Source organism: Microtus pennsylvanicus, chromosome 12 (genome assembly GCF_037038515.1).
Source record: "Microtus pennsylvanicus isolate mMicPen1 chromosome 12, mMicPen1.hap1, whole genome shotgun sequence".
Lineage (NCBI taxonomy): Eukaryota > Metazoa > Chordata > Mammalia > Rodentia > Cricetidae > Microtus > Microtus pennsylvanicus.
Window position 1 is genome coordinate 25,619,235 of NC_134590.1, and position 15,625 is coordinate 25,634,859.

General features: G+C 42.8%; 1 protein-coding gene across 1 annotated transcript in view; it reads left to right on the top strand.

The window, feature by feature from the left end:
- LOC142832476 (amidophosphoribosyltransferase) overlaps positions 1 to 15,625 on the top strand; it is a 34,730-nt gene that overhangs the window by 16,430 nt on the left and 2,675 nt on the right. The window contains exons 2-10 of the mRNA XM_075942918.1: positions 890 to 956; positions 1,779 to 1,985; positions 6,397 to 6,509; positions 6,613 to 6,758; positions 8,205 to 8,277; positions 10,321 to 10,472; positions 10,874 to 11,001; positions 12,287 to 12,508; positions 13,541 to 13,661. Coding sequence (XP_075799033.1) covers positions 890 to 956; positions 1,779 to 1,985; positions 6,397 to 6,509; positions 6,613 to 6,758; positions 8,205 to 8,277; positions 10,321 to 10,472; positions 10,874 to 11,001; positions 12,287 to 12,508; positions 13,541 to 13,661 — 1,229 coding nt within the window. The remainder of the gene's footprint in view (positions 1 to 889; positions 957 to 1,778; positions 1,986 to 6,396; positions 6,510 to 6,612; positions 6,759 to 8,204; positions 8,278 to 10,320; positions 10,473 to 10,873; positions 11,002 to 12,286; positions 12,509 to 13,540; positions 13,662 to 15,625) is intronic.

The following is a 15,625-nucleotide window of genomic DNA, read 5'->3' on the forward strand; positions in this document are numbered from 1 at the left end:
CTTACTGGTTTGGGCTTTAGGAGAAATTTACCTTTGGGGCAAAGGAAATAAATGAAAACGATTTTTGAAGTATTTCTTTTCTTATATATTTTTGGCTTTATTTAAAGTGTTTTTTTTTTTAATTAGAAATGGTTGGCAGTGGCTTTGGGGATTTTTTAATATTAATATTAATAACTCTACATTTAAAAAGCATTACATTTTGTGCTGAATGATAGCTTATTGTGTAAGGGCACTTGTTATTGCATGAGAAGGACCCAGGTTTGTTCCCAACATCCACATGGCAGGTCACAAGTGTATGCAGCTTCCTTTCCAGGGGATCTGACAGCACCCTCTTCTGGCCTCTGTAGGAGCACCAGGCACCCACGTGGTACACATCCATACATGCAGGCAGAACATCCATGCACAGAAGATAATAAGAAATTGAGCTCCATACATCATGCTAACTTAAAGACCATTGTTTCATGTGGGTGACGGTGCACACCTTTAATCCAGTATTTTAACTCTGAGTTTGAGGCCCTCTTGCTATACATCGCAAGTTCCAGAAGAGGCAGAGCTACCTAGAGAAATGGGGTGGTGTTTATTGGAGAAAGTTTTCAAAGTGTGAAAAGCAGAAGAAAAAGCTTGAACTGTGTGTGCTAATTAGTACTTCAGGTCCCTGCACACTAGAGGTGTGCTCCCATGTACTCAGGAGCACCTGTAATCCCTGCAGCTGGAGGTGTGCCCCTGTGTGCCCACAAGCACCTGCAGTCCCCCAGCTGGAGGTGTGCTCCTGTGTGCCCACAAACACTTGCAGTTCCCGCAGCAGGAGGTGTGCCCCTGTGTGCCCACAAGCACCTGCAGTCCCCTGAAGCTTGATGATTTGACAGACGATCCATTCCTTTGTTCACAGGGGTCAAGAGAGCGCTGGCATTGTGACCAGTGATGGGAGTTCAGTGCCTACATTCAAGGTGCATAAGGTAAGTGTGAGCCCTAAATCCTGGTGATATTACAACGAACTGTTGCCAGCTGGTCATTGGTATCTGGGGTGGGGCTAGGCACAGGAGTGCGCATCTTTAGTGTCAGGACTCAGGATGAGGAAGCAGGTGGATTTCAGAGTTTGAGACTATTTTGTTCTGCACAGTGAGTGAGTTTCAGGCCAGACTTGGCTACACAGTAGATGTGTTTTCTAGGTAAACAAGTCAGTAAATAAATAAAGTGTGGGGATATGAATAAAATTGGAACTAGAACCGTTTGGATCAGCAAACTGGAAGATTCTTGGGTCAGTCTACTTCCAGCTTTGTGTCCTTGCATTGGTCCAGTTAGGGTGTATGTCTTCCCCAGTGATGTTTCGCTAACCAGTGCATGCAAGCCAAGGGGTCCATCAGTTTCCATACTTTTAGGAATCCTTTTTTTTTTTTTAAAGACAGGGTTTCTCTATAACTTTGGAGTCTGTCCTGGCACTCGCTCTAGACAAGGCTCACCTCTAACTCACAGATCCACCTGTCTCTGCCTCCTGAGTGCTAGGATTAAAGTCGTGTGCCACCACCACCCAGCATAGTTAGTGTCATAAAATAGAAGTGTCTCAATGCTGTGGCAATCCTGAAAACTAAATTGCTAGGTTCTAAATGAATTTAATGTGAAAACCTGGAGTCCAGTTTAAACAGTGAATCCATTAGATTCCTGATGCACAGAAGAACGTGAAATGCTTGTCTGTTTTGGATTGCCCATGCCTAGTCTTGTCATTACCAATACCAGTTTCTGGTTTTTCTTAACATTCGCTTTTACATTAACTTCTCAAGGGAATGGGCCTTGTAAATGACGTTTTTACTGAAGATAATTTGAAGAAATTGTATGTCTCAAATCTTGGAATTGGTCATACGAGATACGCCACGACGGGAAAGTGTGAGCTGGAGAGTTGCCAGCCATTCGTTGTTGAAACTCTGCATGGGAAAATAGCTGTGGCCCATAATGGTGAACTGGTAAATGCAGCTCGGCTAAGGAAAAAGGTGAGTGGGTTCTTTACTGGCTCCTTGGGTGTTATGATAGTTAATGAGAAGACACCGACGATCTAGATCTAGGGCGTCTTCTAATTATTGCCACTTGTTACCTTTGTTCAGGAAACCATTGCATCAGAATTGCCCGGCACGCTTGCTCTGACTCCAGATTCTTGTACTCCCCAGACGACTGGAGGCAATGCCACTGTAGTGCTGTGATTTAGACCATTGATTTATGGGGCTGTCAGCAGCATGAGGAATTGCTGTCAAGATCCTCTTATTGCTTTGTCCTCTGTTGAGAGTTTGTGTGAAAGGAAAACTAAGCATTGTTCCCTGCGTCCAGACTCTGCACAGCATATTGCTATGACCAAACATGGAATTTCTTAAACCAGCCTGTTGGAGGCCTGTCGTTCCAATCCCCTCTGGTCCCATATGTTAGAACTCATTCTCATGAGGCTAAAGCCCAGTTCAGATGCCCACTCCAGTCTAGGCCCTGAGCACTTAGGGCCTATAGGCTGTACACTGAGTTCCCACATCCCCTCCTTGATTCCACTTGGTAAGGGAGTGACTCGTGGAACTCAGAAAAATGCTTAATTTATGCTTATTAATTTATTGACCCCTGGAAACCACTCTCCAGGCACCAATCAGAAGCTCCATGGACCCAGTCTTTTAGTCCTGTAGCTTGACCTTTGCTGGTCAACTTGAGCTTCAAGTACTGTTCTCCTTAGAGGTCTGGTCTAAGACTGAATGTAGCCCTCTGTTCACTCCATTGGTTTCCATGGTAGCTGCCCTGTATCCTGACGCTGTCAAGGAACATCTAACCACCAGACATATCATTATTATATTATTATACAAATTTCTTTAGTGGCCAAGCAGTTTGGGGATTCTGTGCTAGGAAAGATTAGGCTGAAATTGATGTATGTTTGGCCTTTTTTTGGCTCTCTGTGTTTCTCAAATGCAGATAAAAATATTTGGAGTTGAAAGTAGAAAACTGTCTATTCTGAACATGTATAGTGTTCTTCCTCGTTAGTCCCTAAATAACCTGACAGTAGTTACAATGTGCTTGTTACTGTAAGAGTAGAAAGAGGATTTTAAGTAGGTTTTGTTTGTTTGTTTGCCTTTCTGGGAGTTGGACCCAAGACGTTCTGTGTGCTAGGCAAGCACCGAGTCACTGAGTTATGTCCTCTGCCCACGTCAGTGTGTTTAAGGGACCAAAGCATCTGCGGAGTTTGGTTTGTCTAGAGTTATCCCTTATTTCTGACTCTTTTCTCGTGACCGGTCTTATTGTTGTCCAGGACACATATGTAGATCTAGCTAACCTGAAACTCCCCTTGGTCCATCTTTAAAGTGCTGGGATTATGGGCATTTCCGCTTCTGAACAATCTCAGGAAAATGCAAAAAGAAAGTGGACTATAGACTCAGAAATCTTTATCTGACATGCTTAGGTGGGAGGTCTTTCAGATTCTGTAGTGTTTGCACCTGATGAACTGCAACCAAGTCAACGTGTAGCTTATATGTCATGGTACAAATTTAACATGCTGACTAAATATAATTCTGTGTGCCTTTTGTTTGTTTGTTGGTTGGTTTGTTCAGCTGAGCTCTGCTGTGTTCACGGAGAAGTGATGAAGATGCAAAGTATCAACAGTTCTGAGCCCACGGGGTCAGTGTTAACACACCCTGGGCTTTACGTGTCCGTGGCCCAGCTTCTAGTGTTACAACCCTGAGCTCAGAGTGTTGGGTAGGCACAGCCGGTGACTTCTGGCAGCCTGGGAACCCTTCCAGCAGTTGGGTCTGACAGCTTCTCCACAGCTCTGCTGCCTCTCACCTTCTTCGTGCTTCCCTCTGTCCTTTTGGTTTTGTGGATATGCGTGTGGGTCTGAGCATATGTTTCCTCCCACATACATGATGGTGCCTCTGGAAACCAGAAGAGTGCATCAGATCCCTGGGTGCTGGAGTTCTAGGTGATTTTTGAGCTGCCATATGGATGCTGGGAGTCGAATCTGTGTCCTCTCAACCGCTGAGCCATCTCTCCAGCCCTTTCCACAGGTCTCTATAAATCTCTGAAATCTTTGGTAGCCTGTGGTCCTGACCACCCCCTTGAACTCTTTAGCCTTCTTCGAGTTGTTGCTGGGTGTCCCTGGGATGAGGAACCCCAAGGGACTACGTGTTCCTCACACAGCCCACTCAGCCTAAAGGACCCATAACGAAAGGCCCTAAATAAGCAGCAAAACTAATCAAATTGGTGAGTTTGCTGCAGCCGAGGTGTGGTGGGCGGGAAGTGTCCCAGACAGATGCCCGTAGGCTGAGAGGAGCCTAGCTTACATTTGTGGACTAGCTGACCTGATGCAGAGTCCCTGCCCTGGGGAGCTGTGGACAACTGCAGTGGGGTCTGGAATATCTGGATGGCTGCGAGGTGCGGGCTGCAGGCTGGATTGTGTGAAGGATCTCTGAAGCTGTCAGGGCCATAGGAACTTTTGAAAGTTCTTGGCAATTGGCAAGCACCCCTTTTCCCCTCCCTGTCTGAAATTAGTCTCAGTGGAGTCCACTGTTGGCCTGTTCTCCCTGAAGTTATCCTGACCCATTTATTTGGCAGCTCTCAGGATTCCCCTGAAAATGGTAAAAGCTGAAGCTGGCTGTCACCCTTTCCAGGAAACATCAGGCACTGCATATCAGGTGGCACTCCCAGCAGAGTTCCTCCCAGCCCCGCCATGATCTGGGGCCTCAGAGATCACAGTAGCAGCTCTGTAGCTGGTATCTCTGCTTCTGTTTCTGCTGTCGTCAGGCAAATACTGGGTGGCTCTCGGGTAACTGTTGTACTGGCCAGCCCAGGAAATGACTGACAGTTGTCAATCATGGATGAGTGTCCAGTCCTGACAGTTTCCTTTCTTTGGGCTGACGAGGGAGGGGGACTTGATTGGGGTGGGGGTGGAAATGGGAGGCGGTGGCGGGGAAGAAACAGAAATCTTTAATAAAAAATTAAAAATAAAAAAATAAAAGAAATAGGTAATGGGAGTGGTTACAGAATGGGGGCTGTGGACTCGTGACCTCTTTGCCCTTTGGAGGAGCCTTTGGAGCATTCTGGTGTTTTGAATTAGGAAATACTCTCTATGTTTTTGAAACTTAAGAAGCCATGTGAGGAAAATGAGTACAAACTTGAAAATGATAAATTTGAGACAAGTATAAACTGGAAATGACCACAGGAAACCAGAATCTGGTGGTCGGGGCAGAGTTCTTGCTCAGGCAGCCTGTCCACGGCACGTTGTTGGGGACCTTCGTCTTTTAATGGTGTACAGTTTCTGTGTGTACGTGGTCATTTCATCAGTTTATTGCTGATTACGCAGCATCTTTATATTCCTGGTAGCCCCTTTTGATCTATTTGTTCCATTCAGTTATTGCTCTCTGCTTCCTCCAGTTCATTAGTTCTAGTATCCTTCCTTTGGTAACTTCAGGACCAGGTGGTGGTTAGTATTAGCATGTATAGTGTTCCCACATGCATATACCCACATACATGCACATTTTGTTCAGAATTTTTAGAGCTGATATTTCACATATGGTAAGTTGTTACAGAAATTGATTGATAGTGAATTGTTGCTTTCAAATACCTAGAGCCAGACTTCATCATTACCCATGGCCTGTCTGTTTTCTATTGTAGTGTTAGGTAGCTCCTGCAGATCTGCTGTGCCCTCTTGGTAAGCAGTGGCATTTGTAGTGACTATAACATACATCTCTGTCCACATATTGAAAAAATGAAAATGAGTATTGTTAAAAATTTAGGCAATTCCAAAACTCTCAATATGAAGTAAATAACCAAAGTTGACTGCTGAAAAATAGTCATCACCAAGAATTCAATTCTAAAGAATATACACCTCACTTTTTCCAGACCTATCTTTACACATTTAGCTATCCACTGAAAATGCTTTTTTGTGTCCTCCTAATTATCCTCCACATGGTTGTGGAGCAGCTTCCGGGTTAGTTCTGTGCAGAACTTCGTGATGATAGAGTGCACTCACCCGGTGTTGATTAGCTATCGCCTCCATTTCGTCCTTTGAAGTGTTGATCCCTGTCTGCTGTCAGTGCTCACAAGTATGGGTGTTCCTCTATGCCAGCAGCGCACTCAGTTTGAGAGTCACGGGCGCAGTTTGCTGCTCTTCGGGAAGGAGTGTGCCCTCTCCAGGGTTATGGAGGGTAGAAAAGGCGGCCCACAGTTCAAGCCACCCATACTCACTTTTGCTTTGTGTCTGCTAAGGCCCTTCTTTTCTGCCTGGCTTTGGAGACTTCCCATTGCTCTCAGCAGTAGCCCCGTCACGAGTATGCACAAGCAGTAAGTGGGGTTTAGGGGTTGTCACTTCGTATCTGTAGGATGCCTGGTTTCTATTACTGTTGGACAATAGCGGTCTAACTATGAGCCTTTTCTCTCCCATAGCTTCTGCGCCATGGCATTGGGCTTTCCACGTCCTCTGATAGTGAAATGATTACCCAGTTACTTGCTTACACTCCTCCCCAGGAACGAGACGATACCCCAGACTGGGTCGCAAGGTAACTGTATAACTAGCTGATGACTGCAGCTCTGGCTATGAGAGCTTAACTTGTACAACGTGTTAACAGCCAGGTTGATTCATTCAGTTACTTGTGATTCCAGGATTAAGAACTTAATGAAGGAAGCGCCCACTGCATACTCTCTGCTCATAATGCACAGGGATGTCATTTATGCAGTGCGTGATCCATACGGAAATCGTCCTCTCTGCATTGGTCGTCTTATTCCAGCTTCTGATATGAATGGCAAAGGTAATGGGCTTCAGTAGGATTCGATATTAATAATCTCTTCAAAATCATTGCTTCTATTGGCAAGATTTCTCCTTTCTCCCTTTTTCTTCTATGAGCTCCCAAAATCTGTGGTTACAGGAAGCAAGGGAGGAAAGAAAACACAGTATCTTTATTTCCTTTATGTTTTAAGTTTATGTGAGTGTGTATAACATTGTGTGTAGGTGTGTGCCCCTGTGCCGTTTCTGTGTCTAGATCTGGTATCGTCCTCTATCACTCTCGACTTCTACCTGTGAAGCAGGGTCTCTCTCTGCACTGGGAGGTTGCTTGCAGCCTACCTTAGCTGGAGTTACAGGGATGTGCAGGATGCCAGGCTAATTATGTGGGTGCTGGGATGGGAACTCCGGTCCTTATGATTTCACAGCAAGCTTTCTAGCCCTAGCTATTGATGTCTTTTAAAGATGTGTGCATAAGGAACAGGCATACACATGTGTGTATGCATGCAGGAGTGCTTCCCTGTGCGTGGGTTGAGAGAGGCCAGAGCTCAACTTCCATTATCGTCTTCCCTTGCTTTCTGCTTTACTTTTTGAGATGGGATCTCACTGAAACCTGAGCTCACTGTTTTCAGCGGGGGTGGCTGGCAGTGAGTTCTCTGGGTCTCTCCCAGAGGTGGGGTTCCATGTGACCACTGGCATGCTCAGCCTTAAGGAATCACTGGGATCCAAATTCAGCCCCTCGTGTTCACATAGCAAACACTTCACTCACTGAACCACCTCGCTGTCTCGCTACTTGTTTAGTTTTAAAATGTATTTCCCAGGCCGTGTCTGACTCCTCTTGTATTTAATACTGTATTCCTTTTTTTTTTTTCAGAATTGCCAGTTCATATTTTTGCCTAACTATCTTTTTATTTCTACAGTGATTTTTCTTTGTGACATATTGTCTGTATTATTCGAATCATCTCAAAATGCTATTAGGAATCTTGGATTATTTATTATATCATACTGGAACCAGCTGCTTTTATTGTGATGCTAATAATACCTTTTATATATTTGATGTTTAACTATTCTCATGAAGTTGTTTCCTTTTTTTAAGTAACTTTTTTAAAAGTTACTTTACAATTTTGTGTTTAAATCCACACAAATAGCAGTGGCATGGTGGGGGCGGGGAGGTTAGAGGACCTCCTGCTCAAGCTTGGGATTCCTTTCCCCACTGCCACGTGGCTCCCAGGATTGATCTCAGTTGTGAGATGTGGGGAAAAATCGCCCTTGACCTGTGAGCCGTGTCATTCTCCTGAAAACCTCTTTTAAAAAATTTCCTTGTGGGGACTGGGGGTGTAATTGTTTAATATAGTGCTTGCCTGGGATGTGCAAGACTCTGGGCTTCTATTCTAAGGGCGCCATACTAAAAGCAAACAGAAAACAGAGACGTTCCTGTACCCAGTGACTGAAATGATTGTCTTGTGGTTTCTAGAGAAGAAATCTTCAGAGAGTGCAGGATGGGTGGTGTCTTCCGAGTCGGGCAACTTTCTCTCTATTGGCGCAAGGTCAGTTGTATCCTCTTTATGATTTCATATTGCTTTTACATCATGAGGACATTTTTCTGCCAAATTTGATAATGCATGCTTGTAGTCTTGGCTTCCAAAAGCCTGAGGAAGGTTGATTATGAGTGTAAGAAGAACCTGAATTCTATATATGACCACCCTGTCACCCCACCTCCAAACAAACAAACAAAGAAACCAGATTGGACAGGGGAAGGGGGGAGGGAAAGAATAGAACTGTTTTATTCAGACATAGTGATGCACACCTTGCAAGTGCCGAACAGGCTAGTCGTGATTTTGAACATGGAAAATCATTTGAACCTTGAACTCTGGAGTTCAATACCAGCTTAGGCAAATGTGTATACAAAAAAAGAGGTGAAGAAATGTATGGCCAGGTGGTGGTGGCACAAGCCTTTAATCCTAGCACTGGGGGGCTGGAGAGATGGCTCAGTGGTTAAGAGCATTGCCTGCTCTTCCAAAGGTCATGAGTTCAATTCCCGACAACCGTATGGTTGTTCACAACCATCTGTAATGAGGTCTGCTGCCCTCTTCTGGTCTGCAGACACACAAACACAGACAGAATATTGTATACTGTATACATAATAAATATTAAAAAAAATCCTAGCACAGGGGAGGCAGAGGCAGGCATGTCTCTTTGAGTTCAAAGCCTGGTTTGAGCAAGTTCCAGGACAGCCAAGGCTCTACAGAGAAACCCTGTCTCGAAATACCTTCCCCTACCCTGAAAGAAACAAAGAATAAATGAAATGAGTTTGGGAATTATTGTTTTTAAAGGGAGGTGATTGGTATTATTTTCATGACCAATTTCTTTGCTATAAAACAGCACCTGTGAGTAGTGTCCATAGCAACTGTACTGACTTTAATGTCCCAGTGCCACTTTCTGGTTCTGAAAATACTGTCTTTCAAAATGCCACAACTTGATTTGATTTTTTTATTTTTTAAGTATGGCTGTGTTTGTGTTTGATTCCATGTCTCTCACTAACCCAGGCCACCCTGGAGTCTGCGGCATTTCTCTTCTGCCTTCTGAGGGCTAGGACTACAGGTTAAGACACAATGCCCAGCTTAGACAATTTAGTTTGTTGATTTTATAATGACATTTATTTAGTTGTGTGGGAGGGACACATTTGGAGGTCAGAAGATAACATGCAGGAGTCAGTTCTCTTCTCCTAGAGATCAAATCCATGTCTTTAGATTTAGCGACAAGCACTTCTACTAAAATGGCTAAAGTCTTACTTTCCAAAGTAGGGACTTGGGCTGGGAGAAGGCTCTGTTGGTAAAGTGCCTGCTGCCTGAGCAGTGGTCCTGAGCTTTAGATCCCAACACTCAAGGCAAAGTTGGTTGCAGTATAATCCCAGGACCTGAGGGGCGACTGGGGAGAGGTTTCTTGTTTGTTTGTTTTACATTTCTTTATTTTGTGTGGTGAAGGGGTGTGGGTGCCACAGGGCACCTGTGGAGAGATCAGAGGACAAGTTGTGAGAGTCAGTTCTTTCCTTCTGCTGTGTGGGCTCCAGCAATCAAACTCGGGTCCTCAGACGTGGAACCAACTGTCCTTAACCGTACTGAACAATTCACTGCCTCTTTAGGTCATGCTCTTAAGAATAAAGTAAGCCAGGCGTAATGGTGCATGCCTTTAATTCCAGCTCTCAGGAGGCAGAGGCGGCCAGATCTCTGAGTTTTCAAGGCCAGCCTGGTCTCTGAGAGCAAGTTCCAGGACAGTCAGGACTGACAGAGAAACCCTGTCTCCAAAAAACAACAACAAAAAGAATTAATCTTTACTCCTCTCAAAAAACACATAGTTAACTTTCAGAGTGAAGTGATATTATAGATTATATTGTATACCGTATCAAGATTTGTCAGTGGGCAATGAACGAGAGTACTTACTGACTTCTTTATTGATAAAATATAAGTCCCTTTTTTAACATTCTTCTATTTTAAGAGTAGCAGGGTTATAGTCTTTTCTTTTGCCTTATAAAAATTAGCATTGTATAAAATGATAGATTTCACAGATGTCTTCTGTTTGTTTGTTCTAAGATATTCTCATGAAGTCAAGCCTGGAGAAATTGTAGAAATATCCAGGCACGGTGTCAGAACTCTTGATACGATTCCAAGGTCTGGAGGAGACCCAGTGGCTTTTTGTATATTTGAATATGTTTATTTTGCAAGACCAGACAGTATATTTGAAGGTAAGTCATTTCTTTGACTCTTTATATGAATCTCATTTATCTCATTGAAACATGACAGTTCTTGGCCAAAGGCTTGTGTGCACTCAGGAAGCATGTGGCCAAATGGGAGCTATGAATATGTCACTGAGCTGCAAATCATAATTGCTCTTCTTTTCAACTCCTAGATTCTGGTTTTTCTTTTCTTTGTTTTTTTTTTCTTTTTTTGTAATAAAGGGTATAACTTTCAAATACATTTTATGGTGGAATATTGTATATATCACACAATTGAATCTCTCAGTTTATGTTTTTCTATTTTACTGTTTCTGTATTTTTTGTTCAATCTATAAAATCCTTATACCAGCTTTTTAGAAACCAATATTGTTCTCAGTTAAGACAATCTTATTCTTTTCCAACCATTCCAGGCCAGATGGTTTATACAGTAAGGTACCGCTGTGGCCAGCAGCTGGCGATTGAAGCGCCTGTGGAGGCGGACTTGGTTAGCACGGTTCCAGAGTCAGCTACACCTGCAGCTCTTGGGTATGCGGCAAAGGTATTGACTTTTAATTATTCAGTGAGTTGTTCTTCTGTCTTTCAAATACATACGGATTATAACTGGAAAATTCACCAACTTACTGTAAGAAGGAAATGTTGGGGTCTAATGTTGATTCCTGTTCAAGAATTTTTAGCCGTTTCTTTCAACAACATGTGGGCTGAGATATTGGGTGGTGGGTAAAGGCTGACACGTGAGTTTTCTTCCAAAGACCCCCGTGGTGGAAGCACAGAACTGACCCATGTAACCCGATTTCTGTACCAGCTGTGGTGTGCACATGCCCGTGGATGCACACCTGCACAAACAAGAAGCAGTTTTTATTCACCTAAAGATGAGAATATTGGATCTCCTTTTTAATTTTGAGCAGCATACAGAGTAATGAGTTTCACTGTGACATTTTCATACGCTTGTATTTTCCCCAGTTCCTCATCATCTCTTTCCCACCCCACCCCCCCGTCCTCTGTCACTTTGCAGTCTCTGGCTTCTCCTTGTGCTGTGCTGTCACGGGTCTTCCTTTACCTCTGTTTTCCTTTGCCTTGTGGCCTGTTTGTCTCTCCTCGTCCCCTTTCTTTTTATTTTATTTTTTTTTTTTTTTTTGGTTTTTCGAGACAGGGTTTCTCTGGTTTTGGAGCCTGTCCTGGAACTAGCTCTTGTAGACCAGGCTGGTCTCGAACTCACAGAGATCCACCTGCCTCTGCCTCCCGAGTGCTGGGATTAAAGGCGTGCGGCGCCACCACCGCCCGGTGTCCCCTTTCTTTTTTCACTCCTCTCTCTCTCTCTCTCTCTCTCTCTCTCTCTCTCTCTCTCTCTCTCTCTCTCTCGGTATTTTAAACTGTTATAATGCCTTTGTGGTTTTACACAGTGCTTCTTCCTTTCTTTTGGGATCGAATCTCCTTTCTCCAATTCTTACTCTTTTTCATGGCATTACCCAGAGGTCTGGCATCTTACTGACAGTCTCTGGCCTCACTCATTGTTTGAAAAGATAGAAACAGCATAGGCCTGCAATCCCAGTACTGGAGCAGTCAAGGCAGGAACACTGCGGTGAGTTGGAGGCCAGTCTGGGTAGCATAGCAAACACAGTGAGACCATCTCTAGGGTGGCATCCATGAATATGTGCAGAATTTAGTGGTGTAGTTGAGCATCCCTACTTAGCCTCTAAATGAAGTCCCTAGTGTGTGTTAGAGCGATGGGTACCGTGAGGAATGGAGGAGTGCCTCCTGTCCCTGAAACGCATCTTCTCAGCCCAGTGTTGCTACTAACAGTGCATATATTTCTCCCCTGCCAGAGTGGACTGCCATACGTGGAGGTGCTGTGTAAAAACCGATATGTAGGAAGAACCTTCATCCAGCCAAACATGAGGTTAAGACAACTTGGTGTTGCAAAAAAATTTGGCGTGTTGACTGACAACTTTAAAGGCAAGAGAGTTGTCCTTGTAGATGATTCGATTGTGAGAGGCAATACCATCTCACCCATCATAAGACTGCTCAAAGAATCCGGGGCAAAGGAGGTGAGTAATGTTGAAACAGTCCTTGTGGCCCCCAAATCAACCAAACGATGCTGGCATCAAAGTTAATGGTATCCAATGAATAGGTAGGTGGGATTTAACTCTGCTTACCAGATGGCTTTGTGATAGCTGAGCAGCAATATGGAGAGCATGGATTAACTACTCTTACATTATATGAAGTTTAATCTTTACTATATTAAAACTAAACCTAAAAGAAACATCACTTTTTTTAACAAAGTTTTTAAAATGTAACAAAAATAGAACAAAATAAAAATATAAGAGTATTTGCTGTATTCTCTATTTGAAGATACAGAACCAATACAATGGATTTAACCCAAATTAGTTTAGTATCACTTTATCTTCTGTAAAATAGACCTTTAAAAAGGATTGCTAAGCATGTGTCTAATTTTGCTGTTTTAAATGCTTGGATGCACATTATAGGAGATCTTGTTTTCATGTACTTAACTTTATTGAATTTTATATATTGCAGTTTTTACAAATTGAAAGTTATTAAAATTGTTTGAATCATCATGAACTGAGCCTTTTAAAATTAATGCCAAACTTAATCAAGAAGCTTGTTTGTTCCCACCAACCAATCTTCTTGTTCTCTTTCCTTTGCCCTCTCCACTTCCTAAAACACAGTATTGAAACTGGCCAGGAAATTTCAGTGGCCTTGAAGTGTTTGTGTGCAAGGCTGAAAAACTCCTTGCTTTCCTAGTGATTTAGCTTAATGAGAAAGGCATGCTGGGAGTCTGAGTGCTATCACTGAAGAGAGTGAGGGCTAATGCCCTCTTTTGGCCACTGAGTGTGAAACACTCACATGGTGCTCAGACAGACATGCAGGCAAAAACTCACACGTAATAGAAAAATGAATATATCTAATAATTTATCTAATCTAAAAATTTCCTATTCAGTGAAATGATTTCTATGGTTTACCTTGTTGCTAATGTTGTTAATTGAATGTTCAGTAAGACAGTTTTATAAGTATGGAGTATGCATAATTAATTTACTGTGAATGCATGATTTCTTTCTAAGGTGCACATTCGAGTCGCTTCCCCACCAATAAAATATCCTTGCTTCATGGGAATAAATATACCCACCAAAGAAGAGCTGATAGCCAACAAACCAGAATTTGATCATCTTGCAGAATACCTCGGTAGGTATTAAAATTTCTGTAGATTTTAATTGTTGGTTTGTTTGTTTTAAATTTTAAGTGCACATTTGTGTAAAACAGCAATAAGAAGCTGATTTGCAAAATAAATTTGAGTGCTGGGATGTGGCTCAGCATTATAGTTCTGCACCACAGTTTTGGGGACCACAGTTGAGTTCGCAGTTGCTGGGTAGGTATGGGTGCCTTTGTGAGTCCAGAGTTGAGCACGTGGAGACCGTATACCCAGAGTGAGCTGATTAGCTATAGTAATGGATTCAGTGACTCTGCGACCCCTAACCCTAAGTGGAGCCTTTCTGTCCTGTCATTTTCTGTCCTGTCCATCCCCCATGTCTGCTGCCATAGTCCTCCTGCAGCCTCTTTTAAAATAGCCACTCTGAGGCTTAATATTAATCATAAACTGGCGCATTAACTCAGGCTTATTAACTAGCTCTTACAACTAAGTATCTGTTTCTATTAATTTGTGTATCGCCATGTGGCCGAAGGCTTACTGGTGGTTTTTTGGCATCTAGTCCTTAGGTAGATATATGTTGTCTCCCTGACTCTGCCCTTCTGTATGTGCTTGTATTTCCTGCCTGGCTATATTCTGCCTGACTCTTGGCCAGTCATCTTCTTTATTAACCATGGAAATTGAACATCCACAACATGCTGAAAGACTTCCCATATCAATTAGCCTTGGGCCTCTATAGCCACGTCCACACATATGCATGCACAAGTGCATGTGGGGAGAAAAGTCATTCCCAAAGCAACAAAACTTATGTCTTTTAGAAATAATTTAAACATAATGATTTCAGATTCTGCCTTGTGGTGTGGCTTATGCCTTTAATTCCAACACTAGAAGCAGGAGCAGCTGGAGCTCTCTGAGTTCAAGGCCATGGCTAAAGACATTTCTTTAAAAAAAAAAATCACTCCAGGGGCTGGAGAGATGGCTCAGTGGTTAAGAGCATTGCCTGCTCTTCCAAAGGTCATGAGTTCAATTCCTGGCAACCACATGGTGGCTCACAACCATCTGTAATGAGGTCTGGTGCCCTCTTCTGGCCTGTGTACATACACAGAGACAGAATATTGTATACATAACAAATAAATAAATAAATATTTTTAAAAAATCACTCCAGATAACTCAGCAAAACAGTTTACTTTTTTATACATACATATACAAAGTTGTGTGTAGTGATATTCCTTCAAAAATATTTTTATATACTTTATATCATGGTTTTTACCTTTTTCCAGTTTGCAATAATATACTCAGAAAAAATATGTGGGGCTGCAGAGACGGCTCAGTGGTTAAGAGCACTGACTGCTCTTCCAGGGGGTTCTGAGTTCAATTCCCAGCAACCACATGGTGGCTCACGACCATCTGTAATGAGATCTGGCATGTGAGCATATATGCAGGCAGATTGTTGTATACATAATAAATAAATAAATAAATCTTCAAAAATTAAAGGACTACATATTCAGGCTGGCAATATATTGCACATCTTTAATTCCAGCACTCAGGAGGAAATGGCAAGCAGATCTCTTAAGTTCGAGGCCAGTCTGGTCTACATAGTAAGTTCCAGGACAGCTAGTGATATGTAGAAAAATACTCAAAAAAAATATGTGGACTACATCGTTAATATCCAGAATTGGAAATCTATAATTCATGCTCAGGTGGACATACTGCCTGTATCAGAAACTCCTGTCAGGGTCTCCCTCATTATTACATCCTTTCCAGAATTCCATTGTTCTGAATCCTCGCTTTGGCGCCATTGTTTCTACTTATACACAGGTTAGCTATTCCATGTCTATGCAGAAGTAGATGGGCGGTGCAGTGAACTTTACCATGGTCTTTACCAAGTTTAGTTCTACTATGTTTTCTTTGTATGTATGTACGTATATGGGACTGTCTGTACATGTACGTATGTATGTATATTTGCTGAGCCATAGAAATCAATTTGAAACCCTGAATTTAA